The sequence below is a fragment of the Phyllostomus hastatus genome, unplaced genomic scaffold, assembly GCF_019186645.2.
Source record: "Phyllostomus hastatus isolate PE091 unplaced genomic scaffold, TTU_PhHast_1.1 phas_contig_137, whole genome shotgun sequence".
Taxonomy (NCBI): Eukaryota; Metazoa; Chordata; class Mammalia; order Chiroptera; family Phyllostomidae; genus Phyllostomus; species Phyllostomus hastatus.
The window spans coordinates 20,303,025-20,327,808 of NW_025333583.1; the positions used below are offsets into that span (position 1 = coordinate 20,303,025).

General features: G+C 35.5%; 1 protein-coding gene across 2 annotated transcripts in view; it reads right to left on the reverse strand.

The window, feature by feature from the left end:
• LOC123829447 (cytochrome P450 20A1) overlaps positions 1–24,784 on the reverse strand; it is a 60,916-nt gene that overhangs the window by 27,379 nt on the left and 8,753 nt on the right. Inside the window, exons 2-8 of one of the 2 annotated variants that reach the window (XM_045855167.1) lie at positions 24,097–24,146; positions 23,313–23,479; positions 20,192–20,334; positions 11,176–11,343; positions 4,745–4,823; positions 1,530–1,645; positions 658–712 (exon numbers count right to left, since the gene is read on the reverse strand). In XM_045855167.1, coding sequence (XP_045711123.1) covers positions 658–712; positions 1,530–1,645; positions 4,745–4,823; positions 11,176–11,343; positions 20,192–20,334; positions 23,313–23,479; positions 24,097–24,146 — 778 coding nt within the window. Of the gene's footprint in view, positions 1–657; positions 713–1,529; positions 1,646–4,744; positions 4,824–11,175; positions 11,344–13,498; positions 13,559–20,191; positions 20,335–23,312; positions 23,480–24,096; positions 24,147–24,784 lie in introns of those variants that run through there. The other variant, XM_045855177.1, reaches the window with a different exon arrangement.

The window sequence follows — 24,784 nt, forward strand, 5'->3', positions numbered from 1 at the left end:
TTCCTTCAACAGAAATACTTGTAAATGAAATCCTTCAAGTGAACATAAATTTTCTAGATTTTAAACTAAGGTTTTAATACTTCCTTTAGCATTTTAGCATTTTGTTAGTATATTTTTATAGATGCACATAAATTTCTGTAAATACTCTATGAATGAATGGTAACTCTGCTAAACTAAAAACCAGTAAGGAAACTAAGAAACATATCACACATTTTAGATTTTTAAATAAAAATCACCTTCAATACCAAGAAAAGAGTTCTTTTAAATCATGATCTCTGTGGCCTATCTCTTCTGTTGGTAGACCTTAATCATAGCGGACTGAATTGGAGTCAAAGTGGAATTTCTCAGCAGGAGACTGAAACACTCGTTGCTTGGTTGGAAAGGTATCAATAGCGGTTCATTTTAAAAGCACTAACTAGAATTCACAATCCATAAACTGTGTCAAAAATTGTATGGCAATGTTCAGAGGTGGCACAGAACACCTGGGGTTAAAAAAAGAAAAAGGTGCCTGTGTGAATGAAGACTTTCAAACAATAGTACAAAAGAGGGAAGGGAAATCATAAAGAGTTCTTACAAACTGTGTTTCTTTTATTTTAGAATAGCTTTACCTTAGTATATTTTATACTCTTTCTCAAGAAGGAATCAAATTACACTTACATTTTGCAGTTATTATGCAACTGGCCAGAGAAAATATCATGCTGTCTTCTAGGATCTAGAAAACAAAACTAAGTTTAGAAAGTATGAAATGCAAGGTGGCCTGTATCCCCTACTAAAATAACCTCGAGAATAGAATTGAGAGTCAAGGAAAGGGAAAAAAGTATATTATTTCTTAGTTTCACTTTAAAAAAATCTATATAATGTAAACACCAACTAAATATTATATTGCCTTTTTTCCTTTGGTAAACATTTATCAACAATATTACTACCCCATGATACATTTCTGCAAACAAACTGGCTCAGACCTCTCTTTTGGGCTTGGCCTGGTGCAGCAATGAAGCCTCAGGATCAGTGGAGAAGAGCCTGCCACTCACTGTCCTTGGAGTCTGGTTCAATTTCTGCACTCACACACACACCAGGAAACCACTTCTGTCTACAAAGACTTTCACATGTAGAATCAGGATGAGGATTCCTACTATCAAAGGGTGTGGCAGTAACAGTTTTGCTCCTGTCCTTTGCCCGACAACACCGCCCAGTGGTGTGCTGGAGGTAACAGACACACTGAAACAAGCCGTGCTGCCACACCTGGTCACACGGGCGGAGCAGCTTAGTCGATAAAGACTTACAGAAGTCCTCCTATTTTATGATCAGAGAATTTGGACTCAATATTTGTTTACCCAAATACTAAATAATATACAGCTGCTTCAAAGAGCTAAAGAACAGGAGACTAAATATTACATTGTTTATGAATAATGTACATTAAAGAAAAGAAAGCCATTGAATTTTGAAGGAATTTTGAGTTAAATTAATAAAAAACACTCAATATGTATGTGATTATCTTTTATTTGATAAATATTTAACAATTATTTTACCTGTTGGTCATTAAGGTTCCCCTGTACTAAGGAGTCAATGAAAATATATTGACTGAAGTTCCTTCCTTTTCGTTCTTTTATGATTTTCTTCAACATAGATTCCAGTTGCATAAGGGCTTAGAGTAGAAAAACAAAAAAAGATTTTAGAGTATACACATGTATAAAAATTAAACTTTTAAAATATTTCTGTACAGTGTTACCACTGCAGAATAAAATTTTCAAAGGTAAAAGAGTAGTAACCGATTTTTAAAAAAGCTAATTTATGTTTAAACTCATCTACGTTCTCTTCCTTCTTTTTACTAACTTCTGCATATGTACACAAAAGTACATAGACATATATATATGCACAGTTTAAGAAGTAACTGTAAAGCAAACACCTACAATGTCACCACCCAGGCCAAGAAGTAGAACAATGCCAGCACCTTAGAGGCCTCCACACACATATAACCCTCCCCTGACATTATCCACCTTCCTTTTAAATTTTGTCCTCTTAACTTCCTTCTTCTCTGAAATCAGGCATCTCTAATTTAGGGACAGAAACAGATGTGAAATAAGCAGAAAAGTAAATTTCTGAAATTTAAAAGATATAGAATAAATAACTGATATCCAACAATCAATAAAATTATCCAAAGATCATTTCTCAGTCCCCATCTTACTTGCTCTATCACAGCATCTGATGATGCTGATCACTGACTCTCCAGGAAACACACTCCCGTTCAGCTTCCAGAATTCCTCCCTCTCCTGACTCCACACTCCCCGCCCCACACATTACTACCTGTTCATTCGCAGCATCCTTCGTTGATCCCTTCTCATCTCTAGAATTTTTTCACGACAGAAGGTCCAAGGTCAGGACTCAGTGTTTGGACCTCTTCTCTTTTTCTATTTACATTCATTAGATTGGTGATCACCAGTCTCAAGACTTTAAATACAATTTGTGTACTTAATAGTCCCAAGTTTATTATGTCCAGCGAGGACCTCTTTCCCCTGAACTCCAGACTCATATATTTTATAACCATCTCAGCATATCCACTTGGATGTCTGAAGCATATTAAACATACATATCCAATATTGAACTGCTCATATTTCTCTCCAGAGTTGGATCTTCCTAGTCCATCCGATATTACTGCCCCAAAACTTTATATTCGAGTACTCAGGTATAGAACCTTGGTGTCTCATTCTCTCTTATACCACACATCTAATCTGTCAGCCAATGTTGGTGGCTCTGTCTTCAAAATACAGAATTATTTTATTCTACTTTTTTTGTTGTTCTATATTTTCTGCTGCCTGTCACCTAGTCCATACCACATTATTCCTCTTGCTTGGTTCACTGCAATGGCTCCGTAAGTAGTCTTCCCGCTTCTGCTCCGGACACCTATGATCTATCACAGTAGCCAGAGTGATCCTTTGAAAACATAGCTCAGATCATAGCTTTGTTCAAAATCTTCCAGTGGCTCCTTATCTCATATTAACAACCAATTCACACAGTGACCTATAAACCAGACAAAATCTGTCCCTCTCCACAGTCTTTCTGGCCTCATCTCCTTCTATTCCTCTCTGACTCACTTTACTCCAGCCATACCCTGTTATACTTCAGATGTACCAGGGAGAATCCCATCTCAAGGACTTTGCAATTACTTTTCCTCTACATGGAATATTCTTCCCTTGGACATGAGGATATCCGCATGCTCTGCATTGACTGGTTGCCTTATCTCTTAGAAGTATTTGCTCAAAAGTCACCTAATCTTGGTGAGGCTGTTTCTAATAACCTTATTTAAAACTGACCACCCCAATTCTAGCACCCCATTCCCCCTCCTGATTTCATATTCTCCACAGCACTTTTCATATTTTAACATACTATTCAGTTTACTTATTTAGGTTATTGTCTGCCTCTTCCCACTAGAATGTGCTGCCATGAAAATAGGAATTTTTGATTTGTTTTATAATTTTATTTAAAATCAAAAATTATAAATGACTAACTTTCATTCATAGTAATTGAACCAATTTGTGTGAAATACGATTGTTATTAAGGGAATTACTCTAAATGCATCCACCAAAATAGTCAGAATGGGCCCTGGCTGGTCTGGCTCAGTGGGTTGAACACTGGCCTGCAAACTGAAGGGTTGCCGGTTCCATTCCCAGTTGGGGCATGTGCCTGGGTTGCAGGCCACGTCCCTGCTTGGGTGCAAGAGGCAACCAATCGATGTTTCTCTCTAAAGCAATAAACCCCTTCCCCTCTCTCTAAAAGTAAATAAATAAAATCTTTAAAAAAAAGATAATCAGAATGGTATCAAGAAAACCAGATAGCATAAAATGTGTCAGTTAAATTGGCTTTACGGGACTTATGTTGGACATCAAGGGAATCACCAGAATGGTATGTCCCATGAGGACAGGGATTGCTGTCTTCTATACAAAGAAGAATGCCTAGCACATATGGGCCTCAATAAATATTTGTTGAAATAATTAAGGAAGAAAATCCTGGGAAGCAATACTATTATATATGGAAAATAATTCATTATTTCAATGTATATTATGTATTTTAACTTACCCAGCCCACTTCCAAAAAAGAAAATGAAGCAGCTCAGAATAAAGGTATTAAAGCATTACATTCATTAAATTACTGACAAATATATAGAATAAAATAAAAAGGGAGAGAATAATTGGGAAGCCATCTTAAACTGAAATTGCTATTTTTCTGTGTAGAATTTTGCAAAGTTGTAACCAATGCTAAACAATTTTGAATATATTTCCACTTAATGTTATAATGGTAAGAATTTTTTATGTTGCTACATTTTTTACAAATATCTACAAAATACTGAATCATGTTGATATTATTTCCTTAGCAGTTCCTATATTGTTGGACATTTAGACTGTTTCTGGTTTTCTACTTGCAGAAATAGTAGGAACAGAAACATTCAGGGAATGTTTTTCCTTGGATAACTCCATCCATCGTTTATGACTCTTAACACAGGTCATTAAATTGCCTTCCCAGGACTGCACTTTCCATTAATCCTGCAGGCTCTACCAACTCCACAGCATTCTCATTCTGCCGTGTGCCAGAGTTTCATTTCCTAATTCACTGCCTTTTCCTCTCTTGTTTAAGATGAACTTTCATTACAGGAAATGTAGAAAAAAAAACAAATAGAGAAACAGATACATGACAAAACAGAGCACATATCTTTTTGTCTTTACTGAAAATTAAGAGTGGCAAAACTTACCATCTTCATATTGTTTCTTCCGAGTTGTACTTTTATCAAGTGATCCATCTAGAAAGCCTTTTCCAATCTCAGACCAAACCTGAAAATAGGAAGACATACCTGTCATCTAATAAGGAGATTTTCTAAATAATCCCAAGCAATCTAAGCTAATAATTAAGAAACTCCTATCTGACTAACCAAACTGATAATTAAGCTCTCCCTTTTAAATTAGCTACATAATCATTTATTCCATGGTCTCTGAAAACAAAGCAAATATATTTTAACAATTTCAGTCAAGACACTTTCAAACTAATTATAACCCAAAAGTCAAAAGTTCCTTTTCTTTAAAAGGTGTACACATGGGGAGGAAAAGAACATGGCAGTAGAGTCAATTCTTAATTTTTTATTATAATGGTACCAGTGGATAAATAAAATCTATAGGGAAATTCCGTGGGAATTCCAACTTATACTTCACCTGGGATATTGACAAGACTGAGATCCAGAAAAAGGTTAAAAGTAGTCTAAAATTCGAAGATAGTAAACAACAGAATAGGCTTCCAATTGTTTCAAAATTGGTTAATTAGCCTCTGAAAAAACTTCAACTTGTTTATAATTCAAAAGTTCTTAAAGAACTTAGGGAAAAAAACACACCACTTATATTAATCAGTGCTAGATAGTTTAAAAATTATTAATAAAGAGTTCTCAACTATAATCTTACAAAAAGATACACCTTACAGAGTATTTAAATGTAAAAAATTAAACTATTAAAAGCATTATAAAGATATATAGTAAATTTTTACATTATGAATACCCTTAAAGTGAGAAAGGAGTTTTCCAAGCATGACACAGAGAACAGAGCAAAACTTTATCATGAAAGAGTTAAATTCATTTAACTCTTCATTCCATTCATTTAGCTACTCCATCCCAACAACCAAAAGCTGAACAGATGGAAAAATCAACAACTCTCCTTGGATCCCTAAGATACAGGCAAACTGGGGCCTCGAAGACTGGAAAGACAAACAAAAACTGGCAGTCACATCTTACTGAAACAGAATCACAAGTAGAAAACCACCCCAGGAACCAGTGCAAAGGTAGGAAAACCTGAACTATAATTGACAAACTGCTTGAGGCTCAATATATACAACTCTGAGAGTTAAAATCTCAAGAGATAACTAGTCATGGGAGACCCCCAACATATTGTGAGATTTACCTCTGCTTGGTCAGGTTCCCACAGTAAATGCTGGTAAAAACCTCCTCGGGCTCCCAGCAGGGAAGAACCAAATCTGAAATAAGCCAAAGCACCCCATTCATCTTAATACGGCCTATTCTCGTATGAAACTACTTAGCCAACCTACTAGGGTATTACCAAGAGCCTAACTGACCTGGGGAAAGGGAATATCCAAATCCAGTCAGATCTAAGCTTCCACATGGGAGAAAGGAAATGCCAAACTCCAGCCCACTATGGCCTTCCTGTTCCACCTAAAGGGTGAGAAAAAACTGAAAACACTTGTGAAGTTCACAGCACAGAGGAACAGGCTCACTAAAAACACTAAGTTAAGACCAAATTACAGAACTATGGAATGCTTCCCCTTTCCCCACACCTGACCAAAGTCCTATTTACACAAATGTCTTTTAACCAGTATATCGTCACGTCTAGCTACCAAAAAAAAAATATTATAAAAGGCAAAAACACAATTTGAACAAACACAACAGGCATCAGAACAACATATGGCAGGGATGTTGGAATCATCAGCTCAGGAATTTAAAATAACTATGATTAATATGCTAAGGGCTATAAAGGATAATATCCTAAGTGCTCTAAACGACTCTCAGGTAAAGGGGAAAGTATATAGCAAGCAAGACAAGACAGTCAATGTAAGCAGAGAGATGGAAATCCCGAGAAAGAACTGAAAAGAAGTGCTAGAAATCAAAAACACTATAAACAGAAACAAAGAACCCCTTTGCTAGACTTATTAGTATACTGGTCACAGCTTAGATACAATCTCTGAGCTATAGGATATATCAATAGAATCCTGAAAAACAGTTTGCTATAAAACTAAACACACTCTTCCTATAAATCCAGCAATCCCAACCTTTAGTATCTACCCAAGAAGTTGGAAACATGCCCACACAAAACCTGCACACAGATGTTTATAGCAGTTTTATTCATGACTGCCAAAACTGGGAAACACTGAAATGTCCTTTAGTAGGTGAATGGATAAACTGTGGTACAACCAGACAATGGAATAGTATTCAAGGCTAAAAGAAATGAACGATGAAGCCCTGAAAAAACAAGTAGGAAGATTAAACACCTATTTCTAAGTGAAAGAAGTCAGTCTGAGAAGACTACATACTGTATAATTCCAACTATATGGCATTCTGGAAAAGACAAAAGTATGGGCACAGTAAAAGGATCAGTGGTTGCCAGAAGTTGGCAGAGGAGGGGAAAGATGAAGACGCAGAGCACACAGCATTTTTTAAGGAGGTGAGAATACTCTGCGTGACAAAATAATGGATAAATATCATTATATGTTTATCAAAACCCATTAATATACAACACTGAGCGTAAATCCTTAGGTACACTTCGGGGGATTAGGATGTGTCAATACAGGTTCATCACTGGCAAAAAATGTACCGTTCCGGTGAGTGATGTTGATAACGGGGGAGGCTGTGCATGTGTAGAAGCAAAGGGCATATGGGAAATCTCTGTACCTGCCTCTCAGTTTTATTATAAACCTAAAAATTATTTAAAAAATAAAGATTTTTTAAAAAGCACTACAAATAAAAGTGAAAGCAAAAGAAAACTGAGAAAAGAACAAAGAGCTCTTGCAGATTAGTAAGAAAAAGAAACATATCAGTAGAAATATGGGCACAGTATATGAGAAAACATCCCACAAAAGAAGAAACACAAGTTTTCAACACAAATATTAAATAATGTTTAACCTCACAAACAGTAAATTATACATTTTAATCATGAAATATCATTTTTTAATGACTAGGTAGGCAAATATTTAAAGGACAAACAATTCTAAATGTCAAAAGCACAAAGAGCACACTGATGTTGGTGGGAAAAGAACTGAGATGGTGTGTTTGGAGAAACATTATGCAGCTGAATGTGAAGTGCACCTTTTTGCACACCTAACACCTGTGAAATTGGTATGCGTCTCACAACTGATGACATCTCCCAACTGCTGTCAGTCAATTGGTTATTATCCCTTGTGACATAAATCCCTTTTAATGTGTCTCAGACATTAAAAGATCATTTGAGGAAGACTTCAATTCATGTTTATAGTCTAAAAACTTTCCTTTGACAACTTCTGGTAATGTTAAAAAATACCAGATTCCTTCTAAAAAACATAATTTGAATCTGCTCAAATACAAATTGGGGAACATTCAACATAATAATTGGCCTGTATTTTTTAAAAAGTGTCAAGGTCAAAGAAAATAAAGAAAAAACTGAGGAACTCTTTCACATGAAAGAGGTTTGGCCACTAAAGTGAAGAAATCTGAATATAGGCTGTGGTTAATAGTGTTGTACAATATGAATGTTAAATTCCCCAAGTTTGAAAACTATATTTTCCCTATATAAGAGAATATTCCTGTCTTTAGGAAATCCAGCCTGAAGAATTTAGGGAGAAAGAAGCAAAGTGTCTACTTGACACTCAAATGGTTCTGGTAAGGGGGAGAAATGAATAAGTAGATAGATAGATTGATAAGGACAATCACAAATATGGCAAAATGTAAACCACTGGTGAACCTGGAGAAATGATACATTGGAGTTCTTTGTACTAGTTGCAACTTTTCAGTAAGTTTGAAATAATTTCTACTTTGAAATTATGCCAGTACAAAAACATGCAGAATGGGTTAGAAGAAAATCGTAGAAGTAACAGTTGAGGTCTCTTTTAAAAAATATTCTCTAGTCAATATGCAAAAATATCAGACAGCCCTGGCTGGTGTGACTCAGTTGGTTCGGCATCGTCCTGCCAGCTGAAAGGTCACAAGTTCAATTCCTGGTCAAGGCACATGCTAGTGTTGCAGGTATGGTCGGTCCCCTGTCTGGGTGTGTGCAAGAGGCAACTGATGTTTCTCCCTCACATCGATGTTTCTCTCTCTCTCTTACCCCCCCCACCCTCTCTCTAGAATCAATAAAAGAAACATTAAAAAAAAATAATAGCTCTAATTTAAAAAAAATTAGACAAAACAACTTAGTCAAAAATTAATTCTTCATTAAAATACGAAAACATTTTAGGAATTCTTTAACTCATCTACTTTGCCTGAGTATACAGAGTAGTTTATCTAGAAAGTGAAATTTAGAGTGATTTTCCCACTTCTATTCTTATGTTCTGGAATGTTTTATTTAAAAAAGTATGTTTTTTAGTCTTCAAACAAAAGTAATAAAACAATTTTAATGTAAAAAGTGCAACACTAAATAGTGACAAGGTGTTAAGCACAGTCACTAATGATTATTGTTTTAAACACATTATCTTGATTATTTAACCAGTTTTATAGATTTGAAAACAATAAGGAATAATCTCTCAGATATCTAATATGCTATAAATGATCTAAGTATAATTTGAATAAAAAAATTAATTTAATGTTGAGTTTGATAAATGAGATTATTTATTCTAGTTCAGTGATGAATGCCATACAGATGGCCACCAGATATATGAAAAGATGTTCAACATCACTAATCATCAGGGAAATGCAAATCAAAACCACAATGAGATATCATCTCATTCCTATCAGAATGGCTGTTACCAAAAAGTCAGCAAATAAAGTGTTATCGAGGATGTGGAGAAAAGGGAACCTGTGTGCACTGTTGGTGTAAGATTATAAATTGGTGCAGCCACTATAGAAAACAGTATGGAGATTCCTCAAAAAATAAAAAATAGGGTTGCCATATGGCCTGTATTTATCTGAAGAAAATCAGAACAAGAGAATGAGAAAATAAGAAAATTATAAAAGATATACAGGCCCTAATGGGTAGCTCAGTTGATTAGAGCATTGTCCTGATATATACCAAGGTTGCAGGTTTGATCCCCAGTCAGGGCACATATAAGAATCAATCATGAATGAATAAATAAGTAGAATAAATATGTAGAACAACAAAATCGACGTTTCTTTCTGTCTCTATCTCTCTCTCCCCCCACTCTCTTTCCCTTCCTCCCTTTTTCTCTTTTTCTAAAATCAATGGATTAAAAAAGAAAAAAGATATATGCACTCCTAAGTTCGGTGTAGCATTACTTACAATAGCTAAGATATGGAAGCAACCTAAGTGTATATCAGTAGATGAATGAAAAAGAAGATGTAGTATAAATATACAATGGAATATTACTTAGCAATAAAAAAGAATTTTCAACAACATGAATGGACCTCTAGAGGGTATTTTGCTAAGTGAAATAGGTCAGAGAGAGACAGACAAATACATGATTTTACTTACATGTAGAATCTAAAAAATAAGCAAAACAAATGAATAAGTAAAACAGAGCAAAAACAGACCCAAAGATACAGAGATCAAACTGATGGTTGCTGGAGGAGAAGTGGGTGGGAGGTTGGGTGAAAAGGTGAAGGTGAACAGGAGGTACTAACTTCCAGTTATAAAATAAATAAGCCACAGGGATGCAGTGTTCAGCACAGGGAACATGTCAATAATGTCATCACAACTTTGCACAATGATAGATGGTTACTAGACTTATTGTGGTGATCTCACTGGCAGGGGTATCCAACCTCTTGGCATCTCTGGGCCACAATGAAAGAAGATTTGTCTCGGGCCACACATTAAATACACAAACACCAACAAAAACAAAAAAAAGCTCACAATGTTTTAAGTAAATTTACGATTTTGTGTTGGGCCACATCATAGTCATCCTGGACTGTGTGCGGCCCACAGGCTGCAGGTTGGACACTCCTGCAGGCATATAAATGTTAAATCACTATGTTGTACATGAAACTAATATAATATTGCATGTCAATTACACTGTAATAAAAAATATATATTTTTTTTTAAATAGAGAAAAATCAATTCTGAAAGGGCAAACAGTAAATCAATTTTAAAGTGAATTAGCCTTTCTTCAAATCATATTCATCTCATTACATTTTAACGCTCAGGGGCTTTAACTTCTTTCTACATAAGACATAGTACAGTTCTATTAAATACAGTTTTTCTCTCTATCCTAGAATCCGGTATTATTTTATTATATACTTGAAAAGTATTAAAAGAAAATTTCTTTAGTTAACTAATTTTTAAATTTCAAAATGTACTTGCAAGCAAAAAGTAATTCTTAAATTAAAAAAAAATACAAAAATCATCTTTGTTTACATTGTTGTTTTTAACCCAAAACAAGGAAATTCTATACTATACAATCTTAGACCTTATTCTTGAGATGCAAAATCTACATTATTTAACTATTCAATTTGATGAAAGAATAATTTAAATTTGGCCCTAGACTTACTATGCTGTGATTCTTCTGGAAGCGAATGACTTCCTGGTCATCTTCAAACGTACTACCCATCACCATCTGGGTAACAGACTTCACAGCAAAGCCAAGCATGTGCTGGCAAAGGGGTACGTGCTGGGACTCTGGGTAGGAGAGCCATTTATCTAATAATTCTTCTGAAAGCTGAAAGAGAATGGAAAATCACAATGATTTACTGTTTCCTCTCGCAAATCTTAGAAAAATTCATCAAGTAGGTTCATTTCACAGAGTACACAGCTCAACTCAAACCAAGCAAGCATTCGGGTGATGAGCTGATCTGTCGGGCTGCTCTGGCTCCACCTAACATCACATGCTCAGTGGTTCAGATTCAGATTCTGTCCAAGGGTTGATCTGTGAAACAGAACAGAACTGCCACCACCATCACAACAACAAAATATATAATTTAAAAGTTCAAAGGCTGGCAACACCTTAAAAATAATGAAAATTAAGCGACTAAAATCTTAGTATCTGATTAGAAATAATAAAGGTTCACCACGGAGTATCTGTGGCATATAGTAAACAATCAATAAATTTACATGACTATGTAAAAGTTCTAGTCATGCTCTCATATCAGAAAACTCTCAGAGTCTCTTTGTCATTTCTAAATTCAAATATTTATTAAATCCCTTGTAGAATATAAACAGTGTGTAGGAAGAATATCAGAGCTTTGGAATCAGAAAAACCTTCCTTGGTGTTATTTCTGGCTCTCACTTAGAAGTAATGTGACTTTGAGCAATTTGCTTAATTTTTCCAATGTACAGATGTCTCAACAGTTTAATAGGAACAACATCTTCTGCCTCGCACAGTTGCTGTGACTGGATAATTATATGCATGTCATATAAGGTGGTAACAGCTTTGTGCAGTGATAGATATAAAGCCCTTTCAGGTTAGGAACTCAAATTTAAGCTCTTTTCCCATAGCATCTCCATGACAATTTTGTCACAGTATAAAGGATTAAAATCAATTTTCTGAGAAACAGATAAATATTCAAAATGAAAGATATGCATGAAATAGGTTTAACCTACTTAAAGTGGACTGTATGGAATCTAACATTGTTTTCGGAAGAAGGAAAGGGAAGCCTTCTTGATTCTACAGTATCAAGATTAATGAATTGAGCTAGGTAATACATTTTACTTTTATTTTTTGGTAATATGTTTTAAAAGAACTCTTTGATGAAGAACTCTTCAGAGTTGAAGTATAAAGAAGATAGGAAAATAATAATTAAAATAGAACATAACTATATAATTAAAAATAACTTTCATATTACTAATGAAATAATTCCATGTGCTTTAAAAAGCTAGAATTCAGTAGTTATTACTGAGATCACATAGCTTCCTTTATACTAAAAAGTAAAAAAAGATTTTGGAAGCAAACCATGCTGTTTTTAGGTGAAAACAGAAGAGCCCATATAAATATGACATACAGCTAATGACAGAAGGTCCAATTGGAAAGGCAAACACTGGGGAAGAAAGCTTTCTTATAAAAGAAATAATAAAACAATGAATAGATGTAACATAAACCCATCAGACTTATTTTTTCAAACACCACAGTTCATTTGCTTTAGAAAATATTTTATTTCTTAGTAAGTATGGGATTTTTGCCTCAAAACAATACTAGGAAAAGCATGTGACTTGAAACCATCTCTGCTTTGTGCACAGACGGCAAGTTAACTGGGTGTCAACGTTCATCCACTTAGATACCCAATTGTCAAACCTTACCTTCTTCATCACTCAATCTACTTCCGAATGTTGTCAAACCTTACCTTCTTCATCACTCAATCTACTTCCGAATGTTGTCAAACCTTACCTTCTTCATCACTCAATCTACTTCCGAATGTTGTCAAACCTTACCTTCTTCATCACTCAATCTACTTCCGAATGTTGTCAAACCTTACCTTCTTCATCACTCAATCACTCCTGAATGTTGTCAAACCTTACCTTCTTCATCACTCAATCTACTCCTAAATGTCTAATCCTAAATTATCAGGCCCAACCCATGTGACAAAACTACACCCGCATGACTTACAGCCTTTGTGTTGACCCATTTGTTTGGGTTTATGACAAGTACCACATGTCAATGCTGACCCTTTATCTTATATATATGGAGGATTAAATGAGTTTATTAAGCTATTAAACCAATGAACTCAAAAATTTTGGCTATTAATATTATTACTAAGCTATCAATTAAAAGGACAGTCATAAGTTCTAAAATCCAAAAATACTTGTTAAATCAGAATGGAGACCCAAAGTCACAGGATAATATTCGCTTGAAGCACAAGGAAGAGAGAAGTGACACTCACAGAATAAAAGTGGAGGTTCGCACTCAGCCTTGGAGCAGAGACGGTCAGGGCAGGAAGGAGTCAGAGCACATAGGACGAGGTCTGAGAGGATTAGAGAAGAGTCAGAACACAGAACTTAGGTCTGGGCCAAAAAGAAAAAGCTAAAAGGTTTAGTGTGTCAGTATGGAATATACAACTTAATGTGGAGTGACAACTCTGGTAAAGAGTTATTCTCTTAAAGAATACCACTGTGAGTTCCTGCCAGGATGGAGGTGCAGGTAGAAACCCTTTGCTTCCTTGCACAACCGAAAGGAGAATAACACCTATCTAAAATCAATAAACAATCAAAAGTAACAGAAAATCAAACTCCATGAAACTATGACAACCAAGGAATTAAAGAAAAAATCAACCAGAACAACCAGACCGGTAAGGTGGTGGACCACTCAGACGACTCAGAAAAACCACTGAGAGGCAGCGAACCAGGCAGTGAACCAGGCAGGCAGGGCGGCTATGGTGAGGGTGGCTGCATGGGCGGGGCTGACTGAAGGGGAATCAGAGATTCAGAGCTGACTGTGGACTATGGTGGTTGCTGCAGTGGGAGAAGCTCCCAGTCTCACACAGGAGTTTGTTGAAAAGTGCACTAGAGATGAGCAGGTGAGACGCACTATTCCCTCTCTGAATCCTCCTCCATAGACAGCACCACAACCAGCAAGGAGGGTTGCTGTGCCTGGGTGAATACCTAAGGCCCTGCCCCCTTACAGCCTAACAGCTGTGCCAAGACAAAGAAATATGGCCCAAATGAAAGAACAGAGCATAACCTCAGAAAGAGAACTAAGTGACGAGATAGCCAACCTATCTGATGGAGAATTTAAAGCCCTAGTAATCAAAACGCTCATAGAAATGATTGAACTTGGTTGAAAAATGAAAAAAACAAATGAAGGACACCCAAAATGAAATAAAGCAAAATATTCAGGAAACCCACAGTGACAGGTAGGAAACCAGGACTCAAAGCAATGATTTGGAACAATAGGAAAAAATAAACCGGGAAAAAATGAAGAAACAAGAATTCAAAAAAGTGAAGAGACTCTTACAAACCTCTGGGACAACTTGAAATGTTCCGAATTATAGGGGTGCCAAACGAAGAAGAATAAGAGCAAGAAATTGAAAACATATTTGAACAAATAATGAAGGAAAACTTCCCCAATCTGGGAAAGGAAATAGACTTCCAGGAAGTCCAGGAAGCCCAGAGTCCCAAAGAAGTTGAACCCAAAGAAGAACACACCAAGACACATCATCATTAAGTTACCCAAGATTAAATATAAAATCTTAAAAGCAGTAAGAGGAAAGGAGAGAGTTACCTACAAAGGAGTGCCCATAAGGCTATCAGCTGATTTCTCAAAAGAAACCTTGCAGGCAATGGGCTGAAAAGAAGTATTCCAAGTCATGAAGGCAAGGACCTACACTCAAGAGTACTCTATCCAGCAAAGCTTTCATTTAGAATGGAAGGGCAGATAAAGTGCTTCCCAGATAAGGTCAAGTGAAAGGAGTTCATCATCACCAAGCCATTATTATATGAAATGTTAAAGGAACTTATCTAAGAAAAAAAGATAAAATATATGAACAGTAAAATGACAACAAACTCACAACTATCAACAAATGAACCTAAAAGAAAAGAAAAACAATGAAAACAAAAACAAAGCCAACAACCAGAACAGCAGCAGAATCAGAGAAATGAACATCACACAGAGGGTTTTCAGTGGGGAGTGGGAGGGAGGAATGGCAGGGAAGGCACAGGGAAGAAGAAGCATAACTAGTAGGCATGAAATAGATGGGAAGAGATAAAAATGGTATAGGAAACAGAAGACTCAAAGAACTTGCATGTACAACCCAGGGACATTCACTAAGTGGGGAGGATGCTGGAAGGTAGTGGGGGCTGGGTGGAGGGGGTATAAAGGGGGAAAATTGGGTAAACTATAATAGCATAATCAATACAAATACTTAAAAAAAGAATACCACTGGTAGAAAGACAGCAGTACTCTTCAATCAGGTACTCTCTGATTAAACATTTAATTGGTATTTCTGACTAATGCCTAAGCCAAGTTACTGGCTTGTGCTATGGAATTTACAATAAAAATCTGAAACACATTTCTCACATATGGACCCAGTCTGGACCAAAGTTTGAAAATATGAAGACAAAAACATGAAAATTGGGAAATAATTTTCCACTTTAATTTGCATTTGATCAAGCAGGAGGAAAAGAAAAATGGAATACAGAACAACCACAGAAAAAATAGAAAGTTTAGGAAATAGTCTATGGTAAAAGATTAAAGAACTTAGAATCACTTACTTTGAAGCAGAGAAGAAAGAATAATTAAGCCTTTTAACAATAAATATTGCTGAAAAGAAAATGGCATTATAGCAAAGCAAAGAGAAATGGGCAAAATTCCCTGGAGATATGTAACTAAATACAAAAAGATTCTTACTAACAAATTTAATGTGCTCTAACAAAACAGAAAGGAAGATTTTGACTGGTGAATGCTCAGAGACAGGCAGCCTAGCTGCTTCCAGAAAGGACGATGAGGGGTGGCAGGCACAGCTGTGACAACCAAGCAGGCGGCCCGAGAGATCCAGAGAACATGGGGTGAGCAGGGCCAGTGTAAAACCTTGAGATGCAAAACATGAATGATAACAGTGAGAGGGCAAGAATTTGGTATACAAGTCTCCTGATGGCCCTCTGAATGATGGCTAGAAGTTAGAAATTGGGACTGGAAAGGAGGGAAAAAGCAGCAGCCAGACATGGTTAAAGGCCTTGTCTGGTCTGTTTTCAGAAGCAAAACTATGCAGAGAGGAGCCGATTAATGCTTCTGGTAGACTCAGCAAGCAAGTCTGAAGTCTTAAATGGAAAGCGTGGGTTTCAAATAGAACTCCAATAAGGAAAATATGGCATTAACCATTTACCAAATCTAATTTTTAAAAAGTGGATACTGTAGGACATGACATCCTCCTAAGAGCTATCAGGTATTCTATAACTCAAAAAAGTTACAAAATTGCTTAAAATATGTGGTTAGAACATTTTTAGGAGGAATGAACAAAGTTATAGAAGAAGGAAAAAAAACTGATCAAGTAGCTATTATATGCTAAACACTGTTCAGCACTTTAAGAAGCATGTCCTCAGTATGATGTCTAGAATTTGCTTTAAAATAACCAAGAGACAGGACAGGGGAAGTATTTCAATAAGTAGGGGCAGAGATAAAATAAAATTGAGTCTAATTTGATAACTGTTAAAGTTTGGTGACAAAGACATGGATGGTCATTACAGTCTTTTCTATTTTTTTTCTTTAAAATTTTCATGACTTTAAAAATTATTTACTCTGTATCATGAGAGAGTAAGTGGGGGGTGTTCACTTCCCAGTGAAAGTGGGTTTGCTCTCTATACACTAGAAAGGACTTCTACGTAACTCTCCAAATAAGATAGTTACAGGCCTATCAACTATAAAACCCTCATGAAAGAAGGAATGAAGCAGCCAAGTTGCAAACATTAATATGAAGGTGCAGTTTCAGGGGAGCTGGAAAAATATATGCAAGAAGAAAGGTTAGAGGAACAGAAGAATGTGCGTGGAAAACACAGGAAACGAATGGCAGGAAAATCTATTTCTCAGGCAAAGGAGAAGGAAAGGTATTTCTTTTTTCTTTTTCTTTTTTCTTTTGGAAAGGTATTTCTTGAGTAGTTATTGTATTCTAAGACCTGTTGTTATGCATTTTACATCATTATCTCCTATAATCCCCACAGCAAATCTGTAATGTAGATATTATTATCCTCAATTCAAGATAAGGAAATAAAAGCTCACAAAGGCCACATAATACACAAAGGATCATACAGATACTAAATGACAGCAGCAAGATTTAAAGCTTCTTGCCCAAGCTTAATAGTCTTTGCATTATACAATAATCTATTCCCCAAGGAGCTATGTTAAACATACAACAAATAAATAGCTTTGTTTAAAGTATACAGATTACAGAAAAGGGGAAGGAAAACACAATCTAAGAAGGAAGAGAGATAACAACATCTATTTAATCATGTTCTGTAAGCACATCCAGGTTGTTATGGCAGTTTAGAAAGGGTGCATGGGGAAAGGAATATAACTGTAAACTGGGGACTGGAGTAGGAGTTAGCAGGGCAAGGGGCAGGGGGGAATGTTTCCAGGGAGAAAATAGCAAGAGTAGAGCCATAGAGGTAAGAGAGACAATGCATTAAGGAAGTTTAAAGTTGATCAGTATTCATTCTCTGATTTAATAAATATTTACCGAAGGCCTATTTTACACCAAGAGCCAAGTGTACAGTAGCAATCAAAACAGAAAAGCCCCCCCCCCTTCATGGCACATACAGTTTAGGAGACAATCAAAGAATTAGACAAAATATAATTACAAACCGGGAAGTGTCATGAAGGAAAAGCACGTGAAGCCTGTGAAGCCAGCATCTAAAGGGGGACTTACCTAGGAACAGAGAGATGATCAGAGATGGCTTCCCTGGGGAAGCACATTTACACTAAGAGCTAAGAATGAACATGCACTAACGAAATGAGTGGATGGCTAGGGAAGACCATGAAGGCAATGGGAATAGAATATAGAAGCCTTCAGATCGGACAGAACAAGGTGCGGTACAGAACTAAAGAAACCAGTATACCTAGAGTGTGAGCCCAGATGAGAATGTGGGGCACGAGGCTGGAGAAGTAGGCAGGCTAAATAGATCATATGTGGTCTTTAAGAATACTCATACACTTGGAGTTTGTCCCAGGAACAGAGGGAAGCCAGTGAAAGTTTTTGATCAAGGGAGTGATAAAATAAGAATTACATTCTAAAACCATCTATTCTCAGGTGTTCTTAACTTCAAGTCTACAGACCCCAAAGGGTCTGTGCATAAAGTCTAGGAGTCCATGAACTTGGATGAAGAGGCAAAAAAAATCTTTATTTTCCACAAACCTCTAAATAAAATTTAGCATTTCCTTCAATTACGAATATAGGCCCTTTCACATCATATTACAGTCACTACAAAAATCTCAAAAAAATAGTTTTGTCCCTCATAACATCATAACTTTAAAATCACGGAAGTTCTGAAAGCACTGCTAGATCTTGCTATTTAATGTATTAATATTGAAGCACATAAATTACATTATTACAAATTTTAAAAAAATAGTATCTTGATAACTTCCTTGGTCTCCTTTGTAGTTACACATATTCAAATGTCATTCTCAGAAAGAGTCCATAGTTTCACCAAGATCCCCAGGGGAACATATCATAAAATAAGTTTAAGAATCCCCACAACAAGCGGAAAACAAACAGATGCAGGGAAACTGAGAGAGGAGGTGGGGAAACAAGCAATCAAGTAAGATGAGGGAAGTTTAAACTAAGATGATGGCATTGCTGGTGGAGAGAAGACCAATATGAAAGATATTCAGGAGATAAAATTGACATTAGAGACTCTTTTGAAATGTAATTTTCAAAGAATACTTTGTTATAAAAATGCCAATAATATAATGGTAAGTGAAAAATGCAATCTAAAACTACCCATATTGTATGACACTGATTAAAATTCTACTGTGCACTGAGAAAACTGGAATGATATAAAAGTATTTTGATATACTGAACATGATTTTCCGTGGGTAATAAATAATATTAAAAATGTTATTTTTCCTTAGGATGTTTCTAAATTTTTTTATATTTTGTAAAATGACTATCAGAAAAAAAGCCTAATTTTAGTTATTCTTGAACATTTTTAATGACAAGTAAAATGTTTATAATCTGTATTAATGTGAAAAGTATATAAAACTGTACATATGGTATGATCTCAACCATATGTGTATCTTTAGGGAAATTATGGATGATTTCTTTATACTGTTAGATTTCCCATGTTTACTAAAGCAAGCACATATTGTACTGTAAATTATAATATAGTTAAAGGGCACAAATGCATGGATTAGCTTTGGACAGAAGGAAGGATTCTGTAAGATTTAACATGAAATGAACAAGGACTGAGATGGACAGAGTTTGTTGGTGGGGGAATAGGAGACGAGAGAGTTCACATATGAGGGACTCTCTAGTCTCAGCAAAGCAGAAGGCAAGGACATGTATAGGAAGCAAAAAGGGTGGGTAGGACTAGTAATACTGCATTCAGAATGAAGGTTTGGAACAACCCTATGGGGACACAGAGAACTGTCAGAAAGCACATGGCTCAACTAAGGTTCTTTAGGGACAAAAGGGGATGGTATTAATCAGTATTATTTTCATATTTGTCAATCATTCGTGGAGCTTCTTAAAAATGTCAGAGCCCCCTCCCAGTGACCCAGGTAATCCAAACAGAGTCTAAGCAATCTGCATTTTCAACTGGAGAGTGTTGCAGGTGAGCATTGCAGGTGAGCTCAGACCACATTCTGGGAAACAGTGGTTCTGAGTCTGGCCCGAAAATGAAAGACAAATTTATGGATCTAGAAAATTTTTTCAGGTTCTCTCCACTCCCATAATTTTAATTTATACAGGAGACAAGGTGTTTTTTGTTTTCTTTTTTGTTTGTTTGGTTTGTTTTACAATTTTAGGAGAATAAGGATCAGCTTAGAAAGACAGATGAGAAAAGAGTAGCAAAGGCAAGACACAAAATAGTCGAAAAATATACTCTTATCTGTACTGCAGACCTCCAGGCCAAACTACTTAACACCTTACCTTTAACAGGAGAGCAAAGTTACTCTTCAGAGAATTAGTCACACCATTTTCATACAGTTTTTTTCTTGTGAAGTTTTCACTCACATTCCCACCAACAGATTGATACCTTAATAACGACTTGAGCATTGTTTCAAAAGGGTCCGCTGAAACAAATTAAACATTTTTAAGTCAAAGTAATCACTCAAACAAAACAAAACAAAATAGAAAAAACACCTCCAGCAAAAGGACACAGAGATCAGGGAAGTATGGAATTTTAACTGAAAGCAACTTTTTTTTCCCCACAACTCCCTTAAATGTCTTTCCTACATATGAGAGGTTCAATAGGCAATAAAAATTGGCAAGGGTAGAATATCCTGACTGGAAATTTCACTATAAACAATTCATACTTGCATAAATTTTCTTCCTACATGACAATATTGTTGACTTTATAAAAACAGCTCATCCATTGATTTTAAAGAAAAACATGATGCTGTGTAATTATCAAGTATTAGAGTTAAAATCACTTAGCTGAGTTAAAAAATTTCTTTTCTCTTTTTTCATTATTTGAAGTGTTTCCTTAATGACTTTGTTTTCATACACATACCAAAATACATTCTCATGGTAAACAATCAAAACACAGTAAAATACAGTGAAGAAAGTAAAATGCATCTAAATCTCACCACAGAGATTCTCACTGTTAAAAGTTTTAGAGATTTTTTTAGAGCTGTTAACATTTCTTCACAGAGACAGACAGAAAAATCTGTCAGAGTTCACAAAGAACTACAGTCCCTTCTTTCAGAGCACTTGTCTGGGTTCATTAGTGTGATCATTTGAATGCTTTTTACATTCTTTTCCTACTCCCCAACACTAAGGTATAAACTCCACAGGAGCAGAGACCACACCTGGTTTCACTCAGCATTGCATTTCCTGACAGAGCCATCTTTCTGTCGTGGAAACTGAGCACCAATTCAGGCCAGACTGCCTAGCTTCAAGCCTCAGTTCCATCACTAATTAGTAGTATGATCTTGGGCAAATGACTTAACCTCTCTACCTCAATTTTGTCTTTTGTTAAATGGGAATAACCAACAATACCTATTTCATCAGGTTGTTCTGAGGATTAAATGAGTTAATATTGATGAAGGTTTATAAAAATAGTGCTAGCATAGTAATTGCTATGCAAGTATTTGTAAATAAAATAAATATATATCATTATATTAAGGCCTAAAAGTAGTATTACAAATATTATTTTATGCTTGATAAGTATAATCATGTTGATTGATAAGTATTTATCTGCTTCTTATTTATATTATAAATACTGCTAATAGGTCTTATTTCATTGATTATCAATTCATGATAAATTCCTGAAGATTATTACTGCTAAATCAAATATCACTGCCAGCCTTCTGTCCAGAAAGTCTGTAAAACATTTCTACTCTATGTTTCTCCATTCCTGCCTCAACAATGAGTTTTGTCAATATTGTCCATATCTTTGGTCAGGCAGGGAAAACCTCATCTGTATTTGCATAGCAGTGATTATTAGTGAGGTTGGAATGTTTTCATTTGCTCATTGGACATTTATATTTCTTCTTTCTTAATTACCTTGTTTTTACCCATTTTTCTACAGTTGAACTTTATTTTTTTCTTATTAGTTTTTATTTACTTTTTAAATATATATGTGGGAAATAGTTTTTCCATTTCTTTTAAACTTTTTCATAACTTTTTATTTTACAAATATATAATCATCAATTAATACACATGTATAGTAATGAGTAGCCAACATTTTCCCATTTTTCTCTTTTTCAGCCTTTTCCAAGGCATTTCTATGCACTAAAGTTTCTCATTTTCATGTAGACAGATTTATCCATCTTGTGCTTGATGGCTCCTAGATCTCATGTCATGGTAAGAAAGGGTTTGCCAACACTCCCCTCAAAAATTTAATATCTAACTATGTTTTCTTCTGTTATTTTTATGACACTATATTCTAATCATTTGGAATTTATTTGGACAAAAAGAATAAGGCAGGGATTCAAATTTTCTCCCAAATAGATAACCAGTTTTCCCAATCCCACTTATTAGCTTTCCCTTTTATCATATGTATACTTGGTTTTTCTACTGAACTATTTAGTCAATTCCTAAATAGGAATTAGTCTATTATTAGTCTATTAGTCTATTACTAGGACTAATCTAGTCCTATCACAGTACAAGATTCTTTAAATTAATCTAGCTTTATAATAATACACTGTTCTATCTGATGGTAGAGGTATTCTCCTCACTAATGTTCTTTTCTAGACGTTTCTTGGCTGCTCATGTATATTTACTCTTCCACATGTATACTGAAATTATTTTTCCAGGTTCCCTCAAAAAATTTACATTGAGATTTTTTACACACACACACACACACACACAGGAAAGGGGACCCCCAAAAAGCTGGAATTATCTCCTGCAGGGTGGGCCCCTTGTAGTACACACTTCCCCTGCTAGGGGAGTGTTCTAGGAAATTATCTGTATCAATGTACCAGCTGGCATTGTTGTGAGAGGCTGCATTCGGCTTCAGTGAATTTTTTTTTTTGAGGACTCGTTCAACACTGCCCATTTCATGGTGGGTGATTTAGGAGTGCACCTGCCCACACTGCACAGAGTGTTCAGCAGTTTTTGACCAAAAACAGCATGACCGTGCCCTACTGCCCCCTCTTCACCCGATCTCACCCCAAGCAACCTTTTTGGTATCCCCAGGGGAAAAAAGTCCTCAAAGGGAAACGCTTTGCTGATGTGGAAGAGGTGAAACAAATGGGCAAGGGCACTAAAAAGCATCAAAATCAATGGAGTTCAAAAACTGTTTTGAGCAGTGGAAAAAACATCTCAATAGGTTATTGTATCAAATAGAGAATACTTTGAAGGTGACTGAAATTTAAACATGTAAGAATAAATGCAAAAGTTTTTATAAATATATCCTGGTTTTGTGGGAGTCCTCTCTCTTATATACGAAAAAATAATCATTTTATAATACTGTTTCTTAAATGTAGTACATAGTATAGAGCACTCAACAAATGTTGCTATTCCTATCTGAGAACAATGTAGTTCTTTATACACATTTCTTCTTTAAAGATAAGGATCAGCTAACTAGAAAGAAAATTAAACTTACAGGTCTGATTGGGGTTGATATGCTGCTTCAGGACATCAACAGTGCCCAAACTAACCACAAGGCGCCTGCCAAACCAGAAGGAGACTACAGGCCCATGTCTCTCATGCAAATTAACCAGGAACTCATGCAGACTTCCACTGTTCACAATATCTGGAAGATTACCATCTCTGAGGAAAGAACATTTGACAAAACAATCAATTTACCTTGGAATAATCAGAAGAGCAACAATTAATTATGAATTAACTGTGTCAAGACATGAGATCAAAGGTACATGAATTTCAATTACTGCAAAACCGAAAACTCAATTATATTTGACATTTTGTTTTCTATAGATATATTTAGATATGGATTTGTCTGATATTTTGAGAGTTCATAACACTCGAAAACAAATAAGAAAGGTACACAAGAAACATCTGACTAAGACACTAGAAAACAACCCAATTTTTAGAGCACCTCATTCTGAGATAGATGTTCACCTCAATGAACATCACCACAGGCTGATGAAAAACATTAGATCATCTACGGCAAATTTTTTCTCTGTTCCTTCTATCTTAGTCCTGACTATTTTCAACTTTCTCTGGCTAGGGGAAATGAAAGTAATTGAAGGTTTTGATTTATACAGCCTTCCTTTCTGTTCTTAATGAAGTTTATGTTGTATGCCAAGAGGCAAGTCAAGAGTAAATAAAGGAATTAAATGAGCTGATTGATCTAAAAATGTGGTTTACTTTCAATACCAAAAATTAACAGTTGACTCCATTTGATTCCAAAAAAAATAATTACTCACTTTTCTTCAGTTGGAGTAATCCCCGGAATTCCCGCAGCTTGTCTGGAAGCCTTAAGGAACAATTTTAAAATAGTTTATTTAGTACAATGAATTATCAACATCACGTAAGTCAAGTGCGTTTTGCCATGACATCCGCAGAACCTTCAATGGTGGCTTCCCAATTAGGTTAAATCTCAGATATTATCTCTTGTTAAATACAAAAACTGGGTTCTTTGTATTTAAAAGAATTATCTTAACATTCCTCCTCAATTAAACTAAGGTGTTTGAAGAATTTAACATACATTCTACATAAATTAATGCACCATCAAGCACAGTTTTCTTTGTTCAATATCTATATATGGTCCCATCTGGCTTGGCTTAAAAAATAAATCAATGTCATGTTTATAATACTTTCATTCCTAAAATAGTTCTCTTTCCAGTCAAAGAAGTTATCAAAATACAACATGATATTCACCTTTTGCTTTAATAGTTGTTCTTGTCTGGGTCATACAGTCATGGAGGTGTCTGGTACAGAAATATATAGCAAAATAATTCAAAGCAAATTGTTTAAATGACAGACTTTAAGAAATGAACTGGGGAGAAGTTTGGGGAATTTCTGTAAGTCTGTAGAGGTTTATGGTTGCTGTGTTTGGGGTATTATTTTTGATTAAGCATATGACATTTGTTAGCTATTTTTTAAAATTATTTT